The 24,198-nt window shown below is 39.9% G+C and overlaps 1 protein-coding gene across 1 annotated transcript; it reads left to right on the top strand.

Moving 5' to 3' along the window:
* Positions 1-271: 271 nt before the first annotated feature.
* Positions 272-19,086, top strand: LOC149198049 (uncharacterized). The gene is made up of 3 exons (XM_089408905.1): positions 272-1,015; positions 1,235-1,615; positions 18,745-19,086. Exons 1-3 carry the CDS (start codon positions 272-274, stop codon positions 19,084-19,086), a joined length of 1,467 nt encoding a protein of 488 aa, XP_089265031.1.
* The last annotated feature ends 5,112 nt before the right edge of the window (positions 19,087-24,198 follow it).

Here is a 24,198-nt window from a genome sequence, read left to right as displayed (position 1 = left end):
GAGGATTATGAAAAGTTTATCTGATAAACAACATCAATAGCGGTCTCATCCTAGGCCTGAACAAACACGGGTAACAGATGAACAAAGCTATCACACTGAACAGGAGGAAGCAGAGGAAAGGGCGGAGACGCGAGGAGAGAAGTCTGTTAACGCTTCTGAATATCAAACTCCAAAAAGACCGTGGATAGAATTACAAGGGGAGTTTCGGAAGATTAAACCACCTCATTTCGATGGGGAATCAGAAGAAGCCACAGAGGCATGGCTAATCAATATGAACAAGTATTTCCAAGTGTACGAGTATGATCACCATCTTAAGGCACGACTGGCTATTTTCCAGCTGCAAGCCAAGGCCACATTATGGTGGGAAGAAGTCAAGATGGTGCGGGGGGTGAGTGAGCAAGATGTGACTTGGGAGACTTTTCAAAGATATTTTAAGGAAAAATACCTGACAGAATGCTTCTATGATGAAAAAGCACGAGAATTTCATGATCTGCGGCTTGGACAACAGACCATAGATGAGTTCATAACTAAATTTACATCCCTGCTTCGTTATGTACCGTACATTCGAGAGGAGAAGGCTAAGGTGCAGTGGTTTGTTAGCAGCCTACCCCTGGCAATGCGGGAAAGAATCGAGTTTGATAATCCGAAGACGATGGATGAAGCGATTCGGAAGGCTAGACTATGTTATCAGCAGAGCAAACAAAAAGGAGAAAATTCTGGGAAGCGCTGGGCAAATAAAAAGAGCAGCAGAATGACTGTAGGAGCTAAGGGAACTCGCAGCAACTTTCACAAGGGATTCTCGAAAGGGGCTAGCACTAGAAACCCATCAAGAAGTCAGATCATATTTAAGCCACCTGCTGAATCTAAATATAGTGAACAGCCGGTTAGAGTGGATAATGAGGGCTCAGCTAGGCCACCGGTTCAGTGTTGGGGTTGTGGCGGACCCCATTATATTAAAAATTGTCCTCATCGGAAGGAAAGCGATCAGGTGTCCCAGATCTACGAAGCTTCTACGGTGGGAGATGTGGCCCGGTCCATGCCCAGAATAAATGCAGCACTTGAGGATCGACAAGCTGATTACCAGCCAACAATGATAGAGTTTGAAGGTAAGATCTTTGATCGAACTGTTTCCATTTTAGTAGACCCAGGAGCTACTTTAAGCTATGTAAGTCCCAAAGTCGTGGAAAGCTGTAGTTTGCAAACTATTAAGTTTAAAAATCCTTGGTTAGTACAGCTTGCCACCGGGGCCAAAAGACGAGTGCTGACTAAGGTCAGCAACTGTCCACTAAGGTTAGCTGGTCAGACAATAATAACAGAATTGAATGTACTCCCTCTTGGATCATATGATGTGCTGATAGGAATGGACTGGTTGGAAAAGCGATGGTCTGTAATAAACTGCAAGACAAAAACAATTTCTTACCGAGATGAACTGGGAATGGAAAAGGAAATTCAAGGTATCCAAAAACCGGTGCAGATCCGACCAATTACGGCCTCACAGCTAGCTAAAAGTGTCCGGAAGAAATGTCAAATATATGCAATACAAGTAGGGTATGCTGGATCTGAAGATAAAGTTGCGACTGTGGAGAATATACCGGTAGTGCAAGATTTTACAGATGTATTTCCAGAAGAAATACCAGGGCTGCCGCCCAAAAGAGATTTGGACTTCACCATTGAAAACGTACCCGGTGCAGCCCCAGTATCCCGAGCACCCTATCGGATGAGTGTGCCGGAATTAACTGAGTTAAAGATGCAGCTGCAAGAGTTGTTGCACAAGAAGTATATCCGTCCCAGTGTATCCCCTTGGGGATCCCCTGTGTTGTTTGTTAGGAAAAAGGATGGAACTCTCCGTATGTGCATAGATTATAGACAGCTGAACAAATTGACAGTTAAAAACAAATATCCACTACCCCGCATTGATGAACTGTTTGATTAGGTGAAGGGGGCGACAATCTTTTCAAAGATCGACTTGAGGTCGGGTTATCATCAAATCAGAATTAAGGATGAGGACATAGCCAAAACAGCTTTTCGTACTCGTTATGGGCACTACGAGTTTGTGGTACTGCCTTTCGGGTTGACCAATGCACCTGCGACATTTATGTGCTTGATGAACAGTGTATTTCATCAGTACCTAGACAAATTCGTGTTAATCTTTATTGATGATATACTTATATACTCCCGGAATATTAAAGAGCATGAGGAGCATCTCAGAATAGTGTTACAGACACTACGGGAGCATCAGCTATATGGTAAATTTAGCAAATGTGATTTTTATAAAGAACAGATCCAATATTTGGGACATATCATTACAAAAGAAGGTATAGCTGTGGACCCCGAAAAGATCAAAACTATAATAGAATGGCCAATACCCAAGGACGTGGCAGATATCAGATCTTTCATGGGGCTGGCTGGATATTACCGGCGGTTTGTAGAAGGTTTCTCCAGGGTTGCATACCCTATCACCTCCTTGCAAAAGAAGGGAAAGGTATTTAAGTGGATAGCAGATTGTCAACGGAGCTTTGAACAGCTCAAACACCTGCTCACTACCGCACCTGTGCTGAGTCTTGCAGATCCAGAAAAGGAGTATGTAGTTTGCACAGATGCAAGCAAAGAGGGCGTAGGTGGGGTGTTAATGCAGGAAGGTAAGGTGATCGCGTACGAATCCAGAAAGTTAAAGGAACATGAGCAGAAGTATTCTGCCTATGATCTGGAATTAACCGCGGTAGTTCATGCACTGAAAATGTGGCACCATTATTTAGTGGGAAGAAAATTCTTGTTGATGACCGATCACCATAGTTTGACTAGCTACTTTAGTCAACCAACCTTAAACGCTAGACAAGCTAGGTGGGTGGACTTTTTGGGAAATTTCGATTTTGAAATTAAGCACTTGAAAGGAAAAGAGAACAGGGTAGCTGATGCACTGAGCCGAAAAGTGCATTGCATTTATGAAATTGGTATTAGTGAAGGACGGTCCACCCTTGACAAAGAAATTGAAGAGGCTGCTGCACAAGATCGAATTTACCTACAAAAGAAGCAGCTGGTGTAGGATTTAAATACCCACATAATACAACAAGGGTACAATTTGAATGCAGCCGGAATTCTGTGTTACCAGAAAAGAATTTATGTACCCAATCAGAGCGATATTAAAGAAAAGATTCTGGATGAATATCATAAAAGCCCTTATGCGGGACATCCGGGCTACCAAAAATTAATCACCTCGCTTCGGAAGGAGTACCATTGGCCAAGCATGAAAAGGGATGTGGTAGAATATCTAGCGCGATGCTTAGAATGTCAACAGGTTAAGGCTGAACATCAACACCCTGCGGGTTTACTACAGCTATTACCCATACCAGAATGGAAGTGGGAGACCATGGACTTTATTACGGGATTGCCAAAATCCAAAAAGAACAATGACTCTATAATGGTTGTAGTAGACAAACTCAGTAAGTCAGCTCACTTCATACCGGTTCAATCTAGATATCGTGCGGCTCAAATCGCAAATGTTTTTATGCAGAATATATTTAAACTTCATGGGCTGCCAAAAACAATAATATCCGATCGCGATGTTAAATTCACATCAGTTTTTTGGAGGACCTTGTTTGAAGGTCTGGGGACTCAATTGAACTTCAGCACCGCTTATCATCCGCAGACTGAGCGGGTGAATCAAGTGGTGGAAGACATGCTGAGGTCTTATGTGATGCAACAACATACCTGATGGGAGGAGTACTTACACCTTGTAGAGTTTGCTTATAACAATGGATATCATGCATCCTTGCGGATGAGTCCATTCGAAGTGCTTTACGGCTGAAGATGCCGTACGCCATCCAGTTGGGGTGGACCGGAGGACAAACTCTTGCTGGGTCCTGAAATGTTGGAAGAGATGGAAGTCATGGTCAAGAGGGTCCGGGCTAATTTAAAAATAGCTCAGGACAGACAAAACAATTTTGCAGATCGGAAAAGAACATTTAAAGAATATCAGGTGGGTGAGCATGTATATGTCAGAATCCGAGCAAGGAGAAGTACTCTCCAATGGAATGCTTGTGCCAAATTGGCACGTCGTTTCTGTGGGCCCTTCCAGATTTTAGCACGAGTGGGGCCGGTAGCTTATCAGCTAGCCCTACCCAGCCATATCCGAGTCCATAATGTCTTCCATGTATCAGTTTTAAAGAAATATGTTTATGACCCTAGGCACATAATAAGTTGGCAGGACATTCAGGTAAGAAAAGGCTGTAAATAAATGTAAACCAGAATGGAATGTTAGAAAGAAGCTAATCTGAATATTATGTGTTTCAGGTGGAACCGGAAGGAGACTTCATGGTCGAGCTAGTGAACATACTAGATCGGAGAAGAGTCGAGTTGCGGAAAAGGGTCATCAACCAGGTTAAAGTGCAATGGCAGCACTTTGGGCCTGATGAGGCCACCTGGGAGGATGAGCAGAGTATGAAGGAAGCTTATCCCAAACTGTTTTTGGATGAACAACAACATCGGGACGATGTTGAACTTCAGGAGGGGGAGATGTAATGCTCCTCGTGAAGTGATAATGTTGGGTAAAATAGTAAATTTAACTGTGAGCTAAAACTCTGTTTGATAAGTATAAAAACTCTGTTGTTAGTGTTGTTAATTATTATGATAATTAATTGTGTCATCACTATTTAATTTGAGTGTATGATTAATTGTGGTTAATAACGGTTGAGGTAGTTAAATAAAAAACCTAACCACCTACATGAGACAGTTGAGACCCCAGGAGGAAAAAGGGGGAAATTCCAAGTCTGGTTAGGATCAGATGGCAGGAATGGGGAGATGCTATGTCTGGTAGTGACCAGATAGCATGTGTTGGAAGGAAGAGACTTCCTGAATCCGCTACGTCTAGTTAGGATCAGATAGCGAGACCTGGCATAGCCAGAGGAATTGCAGACAAGAAGATCTGCAGAAGTGCTTGGGGGTGGAAGATCGAGGAGGATCTTCCTACGGACGGGAGGTTGACAAGCATTACGAACAGGTTTGCTGCTAAACAGGTATGGCTTGCTAAGCATTTTATCTGTGGAATCCTTTTATGGTCTTCTGTAAGCAAGTAAAAATAATGGAAAACCAATCTATTCATTTCTTTTAAAAATCTAGTCTCTGCGCAACCGGCAGAGACAGAATCTGGATCTTTCAGTCAAAGAACACAAGCATAGAACATATCGAACTGAAAACTCTATGGTACGGGTGATAGCAAGAATATTAAACAGAAAAGAATATTGTAAAACCCTTCTTTGTAATCAAATGGGAGGGAAAACAAAAAGACATCTAGCATTGTATAGAATTAATGGGTTCATATTCCGAATCATAACAGCATTAAAAACAACGAACTACCCAAACCTTCTACCAAGGAAAATCGCAGGCCGAACAAATCGTCGGCGGAACAAAGCACAAGCTTCGGAGCGACAACATTCTTTCACAATTACATAACTGAAAACATTTGACTGAAGATACATATGCATGCGGGATAAAACATAAAGCAAACGGATACATCCCTTCCACCATGGAACGAAAGAAGAACCATTAACATTATGCATGCACAACAGGTATTAACAGATTGTCCCGGCTCTAAAAGAGTTGCCGTAGCTGAGCGTAAGCATGTGCTTAGCCAGCAGGGGCTTCTAATGCCCGAACCATTAATATAGAAGAACTAACCATAAAAATGAATTCACACTGGAAAAGGAAACGATTAGAGATTAGTAATTAAGCATGTGTTCATAGTAAAGCTACAGAGAAGACGAGTAAGCCAGAAAACATCATAATACAGAGCTAGAGTCATACCAAGAATTCTCGTGTCACAATAACAATTTCGTAACCAAGTCTAAACCAAGAAATAGTATTATATAGACCGAAAACATCGTTTAACAAGAAGCATTGTCTGCGCTCAGGAGCGTAGATCCTATAATGAAAGACAGTTATACAATTTAAGCTCGGCGTACAGCGCCTCTTAGCGGTGGTTCCCGCCTGAGTATGGGTGAGGAAACCAGACATAATGCAACCACCAAATATGAGAATGAGACATAGAAACTTCCAAGCGAGGAAACCCCTTGAGTATGGCGGAGGAACTCCAAATACAAGAGCAAGACCCCCAACATTCCTGTTCAGGCGAACAGCGGTTCAGCCATTACCTTGGAAAAGTCAAAAACGGGTCTATGGTAAACGCATGGCTCTTACCTGAATTTGGGATGACAGAGGAGTGGAGAAGACTCCCAACATCACTGGTTAGCCGTCAAGCCATCCTCCTGAGCACGACAACAAAACCATAAACTGAGAGCTCTAAATAAAAACGCCTAGAGAAAAAGTAAACGAGCTAGCAGAGACTGTAACCATAACTGGAGCCGCGGAGGCTCATGCATCTGGGCAAAACACAAGTAGGAAAAGAGAGAAGCGGGACCTGAATAAGAAGAAATTATACCTGAAATCGTGAAGGATGGCAGAGGCATTCTGCTGTGCACCGATTACTTGGAGTCGGAAGGTTCAGGGTAAGGCAGAGCGCCACAATGCTGTAAGTGACAGACAGTCGCTCCACAATGAAATCAAGAAACAAGCCGAAAGGTGAATCACCTCATAAATACTTCAATAGCTTTCTCTGCCTCGTGGCTCAACAATAGCCCTAGATCTGGGCGAGCCTGTTACCATCGTCCAATCAGCAGGAAAGAACCGGGAAAAGCAACCGCGAATTGGCAAGTTCGAGATGTCAGACCGTATGGCGTTTGGAGCACCGGGCACGCGATGACACATGACGGCCTGTTGGTTGGCTGTTCATCAAGCCAAATGGTCGACGCATAACAGGCCAGCTAGATGAGCGCCGGAGCCGGACAGAATCCCACGGCTTTAGCTCCCTCGGGGACATAAACCAACACATAATATAGTAAATGCCATAAAGAAAAAAATTTAAGAATGAGAACCGTTCATTGTACCCGGTATACACCTTGGATTTGTAAACCGCATATTAGAAATTCGCCACATATCAAAGTTTATCCAATGCATAAACATTACCGAATCACGGGTATGGAAAGATGTGTATAGGGAGATATTATTAACCTTTGCATGAGCGGGTAGAAGTATACATACCATATATGATTGTTTTATAATAAGTAAACTTTGATTGTAATGCTCGGCAACAGTAGTATGTTATAATTTGTTGGGCGGTGCGAAGAAATTCAATGTGACATATATGCATAACTTTATGGTGGTAAAATAAAAAAAAATTTAGATATGTAATGGTGCGTGACATTGAACCTGTGACCTCTTAAACACATGCTCTTAACCATTAGGCCCACTCAAACTGTATCCCCAAAAATAATAATAATAATAATAATAATAATAATAATTTTACCATATTAAAATTAATTAATAGTTTAAATTAACTAATTAAAATAGATTTAAATTAATTTTTGTAGATAAATTAAGTTTAAATTAATAGTCAAAGAGTTTAAATATATATCTATATATATCTATATCTATATATATATATATATATATATATATATATATATATATATATATATATATATATATATATAAATAATAATAATAATAATAATAAATAAATAAATAAATTACCATATTAAAAATTAATTTATCGATGAAATAAGGGAGGAAAAGAAAGAAAACGACTAGGAGGAGAGGGCTGGGATCCAGCAACCACTGATCTTCCAGCCATCCTCTCTATTGAGATTGTTCGGTCTTTTTTCAATCTCCAGGGCTTCCCTAAATTTCCGGTGATGGAATTTAGAGAAGCCCTGGAGATTGAAAAAAGATCGAACAATCTCAATAGAGAGGATGGCTGGAAGAACAATAGTTGTTGGATCTCAGCCCTCTCCTCCCAGTCGTTTTCTTTCTTTTCCTCCCTTATTTCATCGATAAATTAATTTTAATATGGTAATTTATTTATTTATTATTATTATTTATTTATTTATTTATTTATTTTTATTTTTTTAAAACTCTTTGACTATTAATTTATCTACAAAAATTAATTTAAATCTATTCTAATTAATTAATTTAAACTATTAATTAATTTTAATATGGTAAAATTATAATTATTATTATTATTATTATTTTTTTATTTTTTTTTGGGTATCAATTTAAACTTAATTTACATAAAGTTAATTTTAAAATTAATCTATTTTATAATTAATATACAATTTTTTACCATTAAATAGACCTTGAATTAATTTTTATATTTCCAACCCTTGAGTTCTCTAATTTTTTTACGAGTATTTATATTACTAACTAATATTTTTATCTAACCATTTAAAATTAATTTTATTCTTATTAATTAATATATTTGAAATTATTTATTTATTTATTTATTATTATTATTATTATTATTATTATTATTATTATTATTATTTTATTTTTTTATTGATTTACTTATTAATTTTACTTATTCTATTATATATTCCTAACAATTTTAAATTAATTTAGATTTATTAATATATTTGAAATTAAATTGTTTTATGATTTACTTATTATATTATATTAATTTATTCTATATTAATAACTGAATTTTATTTAAAATAAAAATAAAAATAAATAAATAAATAAATAATATAATATAAATTAATATAATACCTCTTATCATGGTCAAACTAGCCGTTATAACTAACTAATATTTTTAACTAACAGTTCAAAATTAATTTTATTCTTATTCTTATTAATTAATATATTCGAAATTATTTATTTATTTATTATTATTATTATTTAATGATTTACTTATTATAATATATTAATTTTACTTATTCTAGTATATATTTCTAACAATTTTAAATTAATTTAGATTTATTAATATATTTAAAATTAATTTATTTGAAATTAATTTATTTTATGATTTACTTATTATATTATATTAATTTATTCTATATTAATAACTGAAATTTCTTTTACATAAATAAATAATATAAATTAATATAATACCCCTTATCATGGTCAAACTAGCCGTTATCAGGTCAAATCGAGCTGTTGTCTTTTTAGCCGTTACCTTATCGAGAAATTTGAGTCATTGGATATTCTGCCCTATCTATTTAAAGTGCATAGCCAGATCTGCTCATTCAACTTGTCCTGATGATGAACCACACTGGTTGGTTCGAAACGCGTCGACAAAAATTTCTCCATGTGATTTTCGCCGAAGAATTCTTCAAAAATTTGATCTGGATCACAGAAGTCTCAATTCAATAATAATATCACTTGCAGTAAACACAAATATCACATTCATTCATAATATCAAACCCTCACTCCAAACTATAAATTTTGCATAATACAATCAACAACATAAAAGACAATTGCTATATGCCAAATGCACCAACAACTCCTACAAAAACAAATGTGAGAGTCACAAACTTGCAGCTATATCAATCTTTACATCTCTACAAACACACTTTGCTACAACTCTCTACATATCTGATCTACAATCTAAAGTTGTGAATCAGTACACTACTTCAACATATAGATCTACTCATTATGCTACCATTAGAACATTTTACACTGAAGCAATCCTTCTCACAAATAGGTTTGAAGTGTATTCATTGTATGCAACCTTCTCTTACTCACATATACACTCATCCAACCATCACTCAGCTCCAAAGTGAAGAATATAAAACATGTTGGGTGAAATTCACCTTTGGCCTGGGATTAAGAGTGCACAAATTTGGTGAAATCAAACCTTAACCATCACTACTTATGCACTAAATGCATTCACACACATTGGAATACTTTTCTAACAAAATATGACCTTTTTCAATCAATCTAGAATCCTCCCAATATTTCCAAGTCGAATTACTTTAGTTGTGCACGAGGAATGCAGAGGAAAATTCATGTTAAGCCATAACACACCCACAAGATTAGCGATTCTCGGTTATAACTGAACACACAAAATTGTCTCCCAATGGTTGGAGCCCTTCAATCACACACATAAGCCTATCTCCATGTGGTTGGGGCAGAGCATATGGAAAAACATAAGAACCTTTGCCATATGTTGAATCTCCTTCTCCAGAATCTAAAATCACCTCAGAACCTCTTCCAAGTCTCGTGAAACCAATACAAATAGGCCAAAAATGTCTCCCAAGTTCCACTGTCAAGTTAACCTAAAAGGCCAACAAACAAAGGTTGGATAGTTTCTTGTGTGCCTCTTCTTAGGTTTTCATATTCTGATAAAATGTGGAGAGGATCTTTCTTCTTTTCCCATCTGTTCAAGAAGGTCTGATAAAGAGCTTGTGGGTCATTGATACTATTTGCAGGGAGGGCTCTAAACCATGTTCTAACATCTCCAGTCAAACTTTGAACAAATACTTTCATTCTAACATCATCAGCATCAACCTCATATATTTCAAAATAGTCGGTCATTTTCTTGGTATGTTGTTGAGCTGTGTAAGTGCTAGTACCTTCAAAAGAAGTGATTTTACTTTGATAGTCTTGGGGCATAGCCCCTGGATTGGCAGGTAAGTGCAGGGGAGTATATTGGTTTGCCATGGTTGCAGAAATAGATATGACAATTGGAGGAGTAGGGATAACAATGGGAATGTGTGTTGTAGATGGAGGAGTGGAAAGGGTAGTTTGAGGTTGGGAAGTCTGAGGTGCTGATGGTGAACTTGGAGAAGCTATAGTAATCACAGAAAGGTTTGGTGTTCTTTCAGAGGTAAGCTCAGATTGAATGGAGTTCTGCAAATGTCTGTCAAGGTGTGAAGTAACAACTTCAATCTGCAAATTTTCAATGAATATTGGATCTTGAACTGTGTGGGTTAACCCAGATTCTGAAAAGGTCACAAATAAAGAGTTTTCAAAATACTCATCAAAAGGTTCGTCCTCAGGGTAGATCCACTTCACAGGACAGGATCTTGATCTGTATAGAGGCCGAGAACTAGCAGAATTTTCTTGGCTCTCTTGTCTTCTAAGAATCCTAGGAATCAGATTAGGATTTTCAAACACAGGTGGGGGATTTGGATCCAGATTCGATCTGGTGTAATGAATCCCTTCTGAAGCCAGGTTTCTAGGTGTGTTTTTGGTTTTTTCTTGAAATAGATTTGACAATACAACTTTAACAGTCTCTTTAAGAGGTTTTAGATGTGGGAGTTTTGAACTTTCTTAAAGACTTATTTGAAAAGAGGAACTGATCAAGTATTTGAAACCAATTGTCCAATCTATAAGCTAGACCAGAGATAGACTGAAGTAGCATTCATTTACTTTTTCAATTGCAAAGCAAAAGCATTTCAAAGGCTACCTGGCTAACTTCAAGCTCCATCTGTAGCTTATACAGAAAACAATAGTAACAAACAAATTATTCAGTTCCCCAGTGGAGTCGCCATTGATGTTATCACTCAAGTTTTCCCAAAAGTTGTAAGAAAGGGAAAGGAGGCCGAGGTAACCACTAACCAATCTTTTAGATACAGAATCTAGCCAATCTGTATCCAGAGAGGGCTCTCTCTTTATGATTTAGCTTTGTTTTTAAAGGTATTAGGCTAGTTATGAAGTTCAAGGGTTTTGTTTGAGTTTGGGTGGTGAGATTCAATAGAACAGAGAGGTAAGACAGAGTAGTTCAGTCCATTAGGAAAATGGAGTCAAAGAAGATGGATTTCTGGATTTGGTTTCTTAACAGAGGATGGTTTCACAGAGCAAGGTAGTCAAACAGGGAACAAATAAAGACTTGAAACAGATGGAATGGGCTCAAATGGGGTGAAGGGCAGTTGAGAATCCTTCAACCTATTTAAAGAGGGAAATTGGATGATTACTGATAAGGAGCAGTTAAGTATTCTTTAGCAAATAATCAACATGAAAGAATTAGGAAACATGAGCAATTAAGATTTCACTGCTTATCCTAATTCTGAAGAAAACACAGAGAACAATAATGACTGAAAATAGAGTGCAATCAAGCATATTCTGAAATTAAATCTTTTCTTTATCATTCAGATTGTGAAACACAGATGATATAATAAACTAAGAAAACTTTAAAACACAAGATATAGAGGAATTATTGTTCCAGTGGTTGATTCAAGAAGTCTGTGACAAGTCCTCTGCTTCAATTCTTCATCCAGTAGGCCATGCAACAGTTGATTCCAACAGCTCTTTATTCCAAAAATTCAATATTACAGCAAAGTCTAGGAATCCACCCTCAATACCCTAGTGGAGGGGGTATTTATGAAACAAATTATAAAACAAATATCTCATAACAGAGTAAGATAATATCTAGGATGACTAAGAATAGTTTTTACAAGAAAATAGAAACAACTAGTCTTGAAAATAGAAAAAGATAACTGATGTTGTGCTAGTCCGGTTTTTGTTGAATGTGCTGGAGGTAGGCCCTATGAGTTGGTTGTGCAGCTGCTTTCTTCAGTAACTCTACGCTGGCTGCCTATCTTAACTAATACTCTTTGACTTGTTTTGACCCCTGTTCATCTCTGTCTGGTAAATAACTCTGTCTAGTAAATAACTCAACATTTACTGTTATGCTCTTAACCTGCAAAATGATACCCAATACAGAATATGCGAAGAAAAGATACCCAGAACACAGAATAGAAATGATTTTATTATTCAGAGAGTAATGTTCACTTGCCTCTTCGAGGGGGAAACCTCCAATAGAGCAGAACTCGATTACAAAATAAGACACGATACTCCTCGCAGGGAGTCTCTATCCTTTATATATGACACATACATGCAATACCACGGGCCAATACCGTGGGTTTTATTAATACCATCTATCTAATACTACGGCCCATTTGCAACTAACTGTGGTCCCGTCATTAATTGCGGGTTAACCACTTACAAATATTAATATGGGCTTTATTGACTCTTGACTATGACGTGATCCCATGACATAAATAAAGGGGTTAGGGTGGGACCCTAACATGCCCTCCCCCTTAAGACTAGCCTTGTCCTCAAGGCTGAAGCTGCGGAAACTGTTGAAGAATAGTGGCTGGTTCCCAAGTTGCATCTTCCGGAGAGGTGTCTTTCCATTTGACGAGGACTTCCTTAATCATGTGGCCGCGCAGTTGTTTGTCTCTTGTGTCTAGAACCTGTTTGGGTTGAAGCCAGATTGACCCTTCTTCGTCCAATTCAGGTAGACTGGTTTGAACTCGGCAATTGTTCCTGATCACTTTCTTGAGGCATGATACATGGAAAACTGGATGGATTTTTGCAGTAGGTGGACAAGCCAACTTGTAAGCCACTTCTCCAATGCGCTGAAGTACTTGGTATGGTCCGTAGAATTTTGGAGATAGCTTCTGACAACCCTTGTCTTTGAGTGATGTTTGCTTATATGGTTGCAGCCTCAAAAAGACCTGATCCCCTTCTTGAAATTGGCACTCTGAGCGATGCTGGTCTACCTATTGCTTCATGCGGTTCTGAGCTTGATGAAGATTCTCTCTAAGATGGGCGAGCATGGATGGTTGCGCGGTGTTGTAGGAGTTGATCCACTGCTTGTACTTTGGAGCACCCCTTGAGATAAGAAGTAGGGGAAGGCGGAAGTTGACCATATACTACTTCATAGGGAGTCATTTTGGTGGTGGCATGATAGTTGGTGTTATACCACCATTCAGCCAGAGGTAACCACTGTACCCAAAGGTGTTGCTTTTCTGAAGTGAAACACCTAAGGTAGGTTTCTAGCCATTTGTTGACGGCTTCAGTTTGACCATCTATTTGCGGATGATAGGAAGTACTGAGTTTTAGTTGAGTGCCTTGTATCCTGAAGAGTTCTTGCCAAAAATTACTAGTGAAGATCGTTTCACGATCGGACACAATAGAAGTGGGCATGCCATGCAATTTGAAAATCTGATCCATGAAATATTGAGAGACCAAAGTTGGTGTAAATGGGTGGGGTAGTGCGCAGAAATGAGCATACTTCGATAGTCGGTCCACAACCACCATAATGACTCACTTGTTCCCAGACTTTGGAAGACCTGTAATGAAATCCATAGAAACTTCCGTCCAAATGGATGTCGAAATGGGCAATGGTTGTAATGTGCCTGGTGTGTTGACTGTTTCCCCTTTGTGGCGTTGACAAACATCGCATTCTGCTACAAAAGTAAGGATGTCCTTTTTCATGCCTGTCCAAAAAAATGATCTTCTGGTGCGAGCATACGTCTTCTGAAAGCCCAAATGTCCTGCAATGGGCGATGAGTGAAATTCTGCCAAAATGCGACCTTTGAAGGTGGATGTTGGGGATATTACGACTCTGTTCCTGTAGCGAAGAATGTCATCCTGCCACGAGTAGCCCTTGGTGGAATTTGGATCTTCCTGCAATTGAGAAATGAGTTGGGAGAGCCTGGGGTGTGAAAACCATTCCTTGCGAGCCTCTTCAATCCATTCTGGAATGGGGAGGGAAATTGCTAGCAGAGTACTTTCTTCCTCAAATTGGCGAGATAATGCATCTGCTACACTATTGTCTTTCCCTTTCTTGTAAATGATCTCATAATCATATCCCAGCATTTTGGCGAGCCATTTATTTTGTTGTGGGGAGGATAGGCCTTGCTCCAAAAAATATTTAAGATTGTGATGATCTATGCGGATTTGGAAACGTCGCCCCAATAAGTAAGGTCGCCAGGTCTCGACGGCATGTAAGATGGCCATCATTTCTTTTTCGTAGGTAGATTGGCCCAGATTCCTCCCACTTAGTCGTTAGCTTGTGAAGGCCAAAGGTCGCCCTTCCTGCATTAAGACCGCCCCAATACCGGTCCGCGAAGCATCACATTCAATGACAAAGGATTTGGTGAAGTCAGGTAGTGCTAAGACTGGAGTGGAACACATGGCGTTTTTGAGAGCGGTAAATGCCTGTTGTGCTTCCTCATTCCAGAAGAAGGAATTTTTCTTTAGGAGTTGAGTGAGGGGCTTCGCTATGCGGCCATAGTTGCGGACAAGTTTACGATAATAGCCTGTGAGACCCAAAAATCCTCTCAAGCTCTTCAAAGTCTTAGGTTGAGGCCATTCTTGCATTGCCTGGATCTTTTTGGGGTCCACCTTGACACCTTCACGCCCCACAATGTGGCCCAAATACTCAACTTCTTCCATGCCAAACAAACACTTGGACATCTTGACAAATAATTTATGCTTGCGAAGCAGGTGTAGGAGTAGATCTACATGCTGAAGATGTGCAGCTCAAGTGCCACTATAGATGAGGATGTCATCAAAGAAGACAAGGACAAATTTCCTGAGATATGGTTTGAGAATGTGATTCATAAGGCTCTGAAAAGTAGAGGGGGCATTACAAAGACCAAATGGCATGACCAGGAACTCATAATGGCCTTCATGAGTTCAGAAAGCAGTCTTGGGAATGTCGACTTCCTTCATGCGAATTTGGTGGTAGCCTGAGCGAAGATCCAGCTTAGTGAAGAATTGAGCCCCATCGAGTTCGTCCAGCAAATCGTCAACCACCGGAATGGGAAATTTATCTTTGACTGTCAAATTATTGGGGGCCCTGAAGTCGGGACACATCCGCCACTCCCCATCTTTCTTGAGCACCATGACCACTGGGGATGAATAAGGACTAATGCTGGGACGAATGACACCTGCTTCCAAAAGTTCCTTGATGATTTTTTCTATTTCATTCTTTTGGGTGAACGGATATCTGTATGGCCGCACATTTGGGGGTTGGGCCCCTGGAACCAAGGTGATGCTATGATCATGTTCCCCTCGCGAGGGTGGAAGCTCATGAGGCTTGTAAAAGACCGGCAGATGGTTATTTAAAATCTGTTGCATCTCAGGATGAATTGGCAGAGACTTGATTTTGACGACCTGGATGGCATTAAATTGAGCTACCACTCCATGATTGCCCTTTTTTAACAATTTTTCCATCCGATGCGAGTTGATGATAGAGGGGGCTCCCGCCTGGAGTCCACGGAGGGTATGTGTGTAGTTGTTCTGCTTAAAACTCATATATAACTCCTGAAAATCCATTGTGATTGGCCCAAGTGTGTGGAGCCATTCAACGCCGAGGACAATGTCGCAACCCCCCATGTGTATGGCAAACATGTGGGTTTTCAACTGATAATCCCCCATTTGAAGTTTGACATTTTCACAGCGGCCTTCACATTTCATTGTGCCCCCATCCGCAATTTGGACTTGGAAGTTAGAAACTGCTCGTACAAAACAATGCACTGCTTCTGCGATTTTTTGATGGATGAAATTATGGGTACTTCCACTATCAATCAAGACTACTACTGGGTGATGTTTAAGAAAACCCCTGATTTTGAGAGTTTCAGGGGAAGAAATCCCTGCCAACGCATGCAGCGAAATAACTGGTTCGTCAGAGACATTCTCCTTTGGGTTGTCTTCTTCTAGCGCCTCATGTTCCTCAAGTGGTGGATCTTCCTCTGTTGAGCTGTAGTCAGTGGCATCTATTTGAAAAAAATTGGGCTCCTTGCATTTATGACCTGGGGAGTATTTTTCATCACAGTAGTAACATAGTCCTTGCTTCCTTCTTTCGGCCATTTCCGCAGGTGACACCTTTTGGACCTTAAGTGTTTGAGTCGTGTTGTGAGTATGTGGGAGACGACCTTTAGTGGGGAAATTTGGGCGATTGTATTGGGCTGCTAATGCACGTTCCACGTTACGGGCTACCTTGAAAGCCTCTGTCCAAGTGGGAGGGTGGTGCAGTAAGACTTGAGCTTTGATGGCTTCTTTAAGACCACTAATAAAACATTCCGTGTAGAAATCATTTGAGAGACCCCAAGTGCGGAATTCTAAGGCTTCAAAAGCTGTAATATATTCATCCACGGTACCTGTCTGTCGGCGCTTAGTCAGACGACCCAAAAAAGAGTCCTCCTGTTCAAAGTGGTCTCGAAGAGCTTTGGTAAATTGGGTCCAAGTCTTAAAAGGTCCATTGCAACGTTGATGCCATTCCCACCATTGCCACCGTTCATTGTCCAAGTACATGCTCCCCAACATAAGCTTAGTCGCATCATCTAAGATATGATTCAGTTTGAAATACTGCTCCATTTGTGCTATCCATGCAGACGGGTGAGAACCGTCAAATTTATGCATATCCAACTTGGGAGGTCGCTGACTGGGTGGTGGGTGGGTGTGCCAGACGTGAGGAGAGTGGCTAGACTCACCCTCATTGTATTCATTGTCATTATACGCCTCCTCGTGGGCTAGGTCCTTGCCCTTTGGGATTAATTGCTAGACCTAGAGAGATAGTCAGGTAAGCTGCTTATTGATGGATTGGACGGATTTTTCAAGTTCGTCCATTCTTTCATTGGCCATTGCTTGAGCTCTAGTTTCTACCATACACCAACTTGATCAAAAATTGGGACCACCTAAAATTTTTCACTAATAATTGAATGGTACCACCGTGCTCAGCTCATCGTCCTGATTCTGATGGGCTAGATCACCAATAAGCGCCCGGGAAAACTCCTAGCAGAGTTTTACTCCTTCCTGATCAATACTGCAGTCGCCAAATCCTCAAAATGTCAATGCGGCCAAAAGTCCTGCGAAAATTATACCTCGGTATAGGAACCCTTCACAACAACTCCGATCTGGTGGATCTGAGAGATCTGAATGGCGGATCAGATAGCTCTAGGTGGCGGAACAGACTGCTGTTGCGGATCGGCTGGCTCTAATAGATCGGAATGACTGATCTGTGAACTCGAGACTGCGGAACTGATGTCGGCTGCTTTTGCACCCCTTTGCACCAGCAAATCTGGAATAGATGATGTGCGATCCCCTGATAGAAAAGGGAACTATGGTCTTGAGGAGTGTCAGGTGCTACAGATCGCAATATACATAAGGGTCTGGCAGTAGTACTCGGCCCAATGTTTCAAGGCTCTAACTAAGGAGGATCGACTGTACCCTTAGCCATACAACCCGACTACCCTATCGTACGGGCGAGTAATCTCTCCGAGTGTTGTTCTCGATGTACTGTAGCCACAAGACGGCTGACGGTTTATCTATGGTGAGGTTTCAAGGGAGCCTAGGGGCTTCCGATATACCCAGAGGGTACGTGGAAAACAGTCCGTGCGCGGTTCTGTCTAATGCGCTACTACTCGAAGGGGTACCCACAGGGGTTACAAGGGAGTCCAACAGACGTGACCACCTCTTGTATTTCCTGCGTGCATGCCTCCCCAAATCCGCAGGTTTATGCGCTCAACGACAGATCCCGTGGTTTAAAGACGCCGGAACACGTCTCTAGCCAAAAAAAAAAAATTGCTAAGAATTGGCGATCCCACCGGCCCTGGAAAGTGCTCTGATACCACTTGTTATGCTCTTAACCTGCAAAATGATACCCAATACAGAATATGCGAAGAAAAGATACCCAGAACACAGAATAGCAATGATTTTATTATTCAGAGAGTAATGTTCACTTGCCTCTTCGAGGGGGCAACCTCCAATAGAGCAGAGCTCGATTACAAAATAAGACACGATACTCCTCGTAGGGAGTCTCTATCCTTTATATATGACTCATACATGCAATACCACGGCCCAATACCGTGGGTTTTATTAATACCATCTATCTAATACTACGGCCCATTTGCAACTAACTGTGGTCCCGTCATTAATTGCGGGTTAACCACTTACAAATATTAATATGGGCTTTATTGACTCCTGACTATGACGTGATCCCATGACATAAATAAGGGGGTTAGGGTGGGACCCTAACATTTACCTTTTACCCGGGGTCAATTTAACAATATTTCTAACATGTCTTCTATGAGGAGCATTGAGGGGCGCAACCTTCAGGGCTAAAGCGGTTTTCTGTGGAAAAATAGACCAAACAGCAAGTTTGGGGTCTTTTTATGGCAGTTACGAACTGTCCTTAACTTGAATTTGACCTTCTCTGGTAGAATTCTTGGTGGAAAACCGAATTTGCAAGGTTTCATGGCAAGCTGGATAAATACCTGCGTTGAAGAAGAAAACTGTACAAATGCAGGTTGGCTGACAGGCTGCAGGTTTGTTGTTGGAGTCTTTGTGGTCAAGTGCCAGTTTGTAACTGAACTATTGGCTCGGAATTTATTCTGTATGAGAGCGCAATCTGCAGTGTATAACAATGAAAATGGCACTTTATCTATTTATTTTGACAAAACTGAGGTTTGGCAGGACTATTTTGGATTTAATGGGTGGATGACACAAGCAGTACCAAAGTGACGTCAATGGAATCAGAGTGACATCAGTGGAATCAAATCTGACATCAGCAGAGAGGAGGGCAGTAAGTGGTTTGATCACACTGCTTTTGGGGTCAAGTGGTTTTGGACGGAGGGTGAGCGAGCATGCTGAACGGGCGACGCGTGGCAGAGGTACGGCGGAAAACTGTCGGGCGATCGCGAGTTATCGCGCGGTCAAAAGGGGGGTCGCGATATCGTTTTCGGCCGTTGGATGAGCGGGGAATGATCGGATGGCTAACGGGCTTTGGAGATGGCGGGGAGTTATGCTACGGGGCCGACACAATAAACAACGTTTTAATTATTTCAGGCGCAATTCTATTGGTCGGGGTAATGGTTAGGGACGGTTATTAATTAACCCGGACGGTTAATTAACTCCAAGGTTGCGTGGCGGGGAGGTTATGGTTCTTAACAAGTTTCAAATAAACTTATTAATCCATGTTTATACAGTGTTTTATGATCGTAATCGACCGGGGCGGGGTATTTGTAATATCGGGGTTTTTATTATATTTATATAATACGGGATGGGTAATAATTTATATGGGATTTATATAATAAAAGTTAGAGTTAATATGAAAATGAATCGAAATGAAAAGCGCCAAGTTTTATGTTAAAATTTTTTACATTAAAACTTAGGCTAAAGGGAAAAAGGGGTTTATATGAGAAATGCTTGCCATTTTCCTAAGTAAAATAGGGTTTTACTTAGGCAATCTTTATGAAATGGAATGAGTGGTTTATGAGTGATATTAAGAACAGATCTTAATATTTTAGGGGGAATTAGTGAATGATTAGGGAAAAATATGAAGGGGAGTTAGTTATTCAACCTTGTCTCGCTTGAGCTGCATCAAGTATAATGTCTGCCTTGCACTTGTGATAGAGATAAAGATTAACACATTTAGAGACATAATCTATCACAAGTATCATTTTGCAACACCATCTACCTACCCTGCCTACTTTGGCCTAGCATTTTTTCTTCTTCATTTGGGTGCACTTAGACTGGCAAACCCTTGTCAACTTTTCTTTTCTTTGCATGGCAAGCCTACCCAAGTCTGCACTTATAACATCTAGGGGCTCAGATTAAACTGTTGAGCTCCTTTTATTTACTTTACCTATCTACTTATCTTCCAAGATTGAACAATTTGGTCAGATTTTATTCTCTATCTCTAAAACAGGAAATTCAAATATGAATTAGCCAAGATTTAAGTTGTTTAGCCATTCATCAATTGTGGCATAAATTAACAAGCTGCACATAATGCTTATTACAGAAAATAAAAAGTAGTGGCATTTTGGACTTGCACACTTTCCTGGTCTATTTTTGTTTGGGGTTCATTTCTTTCACTTTTTTGACCGTTTTATTTATTTTCACCCTTTGATTTTTCTTTTAGGGTATACCCTCTTTACATTTTTTACATTTTTTGATAATATGGAAAACCTTTGTAATAATGAAAGGAATGAACATATTACAGAGCTCAACAAGTCAATCATGAAATATGAAACCTATTGGTATAGGAGTATAACACCTTCCTATATCATCCTGGAGCATACGAGGAGGAAGAACCGGGTCCCTAATGATGGGCTTGTCATCGACTCTACCCTAGCAGAGATCATCCCATGATCTCTTCTCATGACCCTTCATGGGAGTGTTGCTGCACGAGAATTCCTCGCAATTAGCATCATAAATTAACAACACGCGATCTTCAACTATGTTTGTTGTGGTTTCCAATTTTCTGAAGAGTGCCCCTTGGAGTTCATGGATTTTCATCACTGTCTTTCGCAATCATTTCAATACAAGTCCTTTTCTAATAATCACAATCACCAATCTCACCACATTGTAAAACCGTTTTCTTCTAAGATGTTGGTCCTTCATATTCAAAATCTCTACTTTTTGGATCAATTGACACAAAATTTTTCGTAAGCATTTAACTTTTCCTGAGGTTCACAAAGCCACGCAGGAATCAGTGGATGTCGATAGCAAGGAACAAATATAAGAAGTTTGGAATCTGAATGTGAGTGCAGGTCGGATTTTCTACAAAGGCTACTATGTAGCATGTATAAATAAATATTGAAAGAATGACCGTGTTTTTCGACATCATAAATGGATGTGTTGGTGTTTGTGATGTGAAGATATACCTTTTGATTTTGTTGCCACATTACTAGCCTTCATCCTCATACGATTGAAGGAGTTGATGTATTTGTGGCCTACTCCTGCACTTGGAACAGCAGGGAGTTTCCCATTCAATATACCTCCAAGGTCATTATCTCCAACAACTATTCTTGATAGCCACTAGTAAGCATTCTCAATTGACACAAAAATTTTGGTAAGCATTATGCTTTGCTTAAGGTTCACAAATCCATGCAGGAGTCAGTGGATGTTGATAACAAGGAGCAAATATAAGTAGTTGGGAATTTGAGTGAGTGTGCAGGTTGGATTTGTTGTAGAGGTTAATATGTATCATGCTTAAGTATTGTTGTAGAGGTTAATATTGAAAGAATGACCATGTTTTTCCACATCATAAATGCATGTGTTGGTGTTTGTGACATGAAGATATACCTTCTGATGTTGTTGCCACATTACTAGCCTTCATCCTCTATGCCCGAAGGAGTTGATGTATTTGTGGCCTACTCCTGCACTTGGAACAATAGGGAGTTTCTCGTTCAATATATCTCCAAGGTCATTATCTCCAACAACTATTCTTGACAACCACTGGTAAGCATTCTCAATTGACACAAAAATTTTGGTAAGCATTATGATGTGCTTGAGATTCATAAATCCATGCAAGAGTCGGTGGATGTTGATAACAAGGAGAAAATATAAGCAATTGGGAATCTGAGTGAGTGTACAGGTTGGATTTGCTGTAGAGGTTAATATGTAGCATGCTTAAGTAAATACTGAAATATTGAACTTGTTTTTCCACATCATAAATGTGCATGTTAGTGTTTTTAACTGAAAGATATACCTTCTTATGTTGTTGCCACATTAATAGCCTTTATCTTCATATGGACAAAGGAGTTGATGTATTTGTGGCCTACTCTTGTACTTGGAACAACAAGAATTTTCCCATTCAATATATCTCCAAGGTCATGATCTCCAACAAATATTCTTGATAACCATTGGTTATGCATGTTACAGAGAGCCACATAACCTTTTTGGAACTGTAAGTTAAGCTTATTTTCATGAACATAATTTAGACCTTGAGATATTGACTGGGTAACTTTGTTACCACCGAGATTCGACCCAGACAATGAGACTTCCACCTCCTCGATAAGAAAAATGGTATGGTCAGATGAATCTTTTATGTGTTTTCATGCTTACAATGTTCCTCTTGAGGACTCAACGTACATGGACTAGACTCTCATTCAATACTAACACTGCTATTGAAATCCATGAACGTGTAGAAATTTACGTGGATGATTTTTGCTTGGTAATTGTTGGGGGCTGGTATATTTTCTTCTCTTTAGTCTAGAACTAGGGTGGTGGGGAACCCCACCTGCCCATTTCCATATTAAAGAGAAGAAAAGAGACCACCACCCCCAGTAATTTCCAAGCAAAAATCTGGGAGAAAAATCCACCCTATCCAAATCAACATATAATAGAAGGAAAGAACCCATACCTTTCCCACAAGGGCCGAACTTAGAGAATTAGGCCATCGAGGTCTCCACTTAACCTTCACAATGAAAACAAACTATCATTCGGCACATATGAGTTCACAAGAACCATAAATTACCTACAAACACTCTTTCCTTCCTATATCAGCCTAGAGCAGGCGAGGAGAATGATCCAGGTCCCAAATGAGGGCCTTGTCATTAACTGCTACCCTAACAACCTCATAACCCACACTGGCTAGAACAGAAGATCCACCCCTATGATTGTTGGTCTGTAGGGCACTCTGGAGTAGCACCATGCAAAATGTGCACTAGGAGAACCTCCGATAAACATTCTACTCATCTCATAATTGAAAATAATGCCTAAGGCCATTGAAACCCATAGCCAAATAACCATCGATGCCTCCATAATGTTCGGGTACAAAACCCCAAGACCTAATAATTCACCATGTCTCATCATCTTACCATTGCGTGGGATGAGAATTAACACCCTCAGAATGCACTAATAAGGCTTCACCCGTCACCCCAGTGGGAAAGAATTATCCTTCTCTAATAAATTTAGAATATGATTCATGTCCTGCTCTCAATATCTGGGGGCTAGTGAGAGGCAAAGTCTTTGTTGGTTGCCAAGGAGCCTCAGTTGGCGAGCCAATCTGCAACTTGGTTACTTGAATGACTAGAATGTGAGGTGATCACATAAGGAAATAACCATCAATAAGGTATGAATATGTGATACCTGAGCCTCAATCTGCCAACTTTTGATTACTTTATTTATGGGAAAACCTTGAAGCAAGTTCTAGGCAGTCGTGATAGTTATAAACGAATCCCATATTACTCGAATCTTTGAAGCCTGCATTCAATATTGAGCCAACTGAAGACCTCTTTCTAATGTCATGAATTTTGCAACATTATTAGTTGTCATACCACAATATCCAACATAGCATCCTAATGGGTCACCTTTCGAGTCTCTGAGGATTCCACCAAACCTCGTAGGTCCCAGGTTACCCTACAATGCACCATCAAAGTTTATTTTTACAAAACCTTTCAGGGGGGGGATGAAGGGGGACCCGGAATTATTAAGGGAATTTTATATCGGTCTAGTATGAAATTCCATCATCCCAAGCTTTATAGGACCTGAGCCTCCTCCTCCTCTGTCTCCCATTTTTCGTTTGTCCATTTTCCTACTAGAATGGATTCTCTTATGTTCTCCTTAGTAGTAAGCCAGATCACCTGAGTGGAGGTTTTTTGGTCTTTGAAAATAATCCGTGTCCTTTCCAGATGTTCCAATGCAGGAGGCCTAGAACCAACACCCATGCTCTATTAAAAATTAGGTTTTTGAATAGGGACATGTGTCATTACTCTATTCTTTCTATGAGGATACTCTGAGATTGGTCGAGATGTCCAAAAGTGGTTCTAACTTGATCCCATAGAACCTCAGTTTCTAAATAAGAATTAAATAGGTGTTCCATATTTTCTTCATGGATCTTGTAGGCCA

The sequence above is a fragment of the Pinus tabuliformis genome, chromosome 2_2, assembly GCF_031772625.1.
Source record: "Pinus tabuliformis cultivar Carrire ecotype Pingquan chromosome 2_2, CPIR1, whole genome shotgun sequence".
Taxonomy (NCBI): Eukaryota; Viridiplantae; Streptophyta; class Pinopsida; order Pinales; family Pinaceae; genus Pinus; species Pinus tabuliformis.
This window is presented reverse-complemented; position numbering and strand designations above follow the sequence as displayed.

Bases quoted from the DNA above. Each gene is read 5' to 3' on its own strand.
- LOC149198049 (XM_089408905.1), top strand. From the start codon at position 272: ATGAACAAGTATTTCCAAGTGTACGAGTATGATCACCATCTTAAGGCA. The intron at 1,016-1,234 runs GTGGGAGATGTG...TGGTTAGTACAG, and splicing joins AGATCTACGAAGCTTCTACG to CTTGCCACCGGGGCCAAAAG. The intron at 1,616-18,744 runs GTATTTCCAGAA...TTTTTATGGCAG, and splicing joins TAGTGCAAGATTTTACAGAT to TTACGAACTGTCCTTAACTT.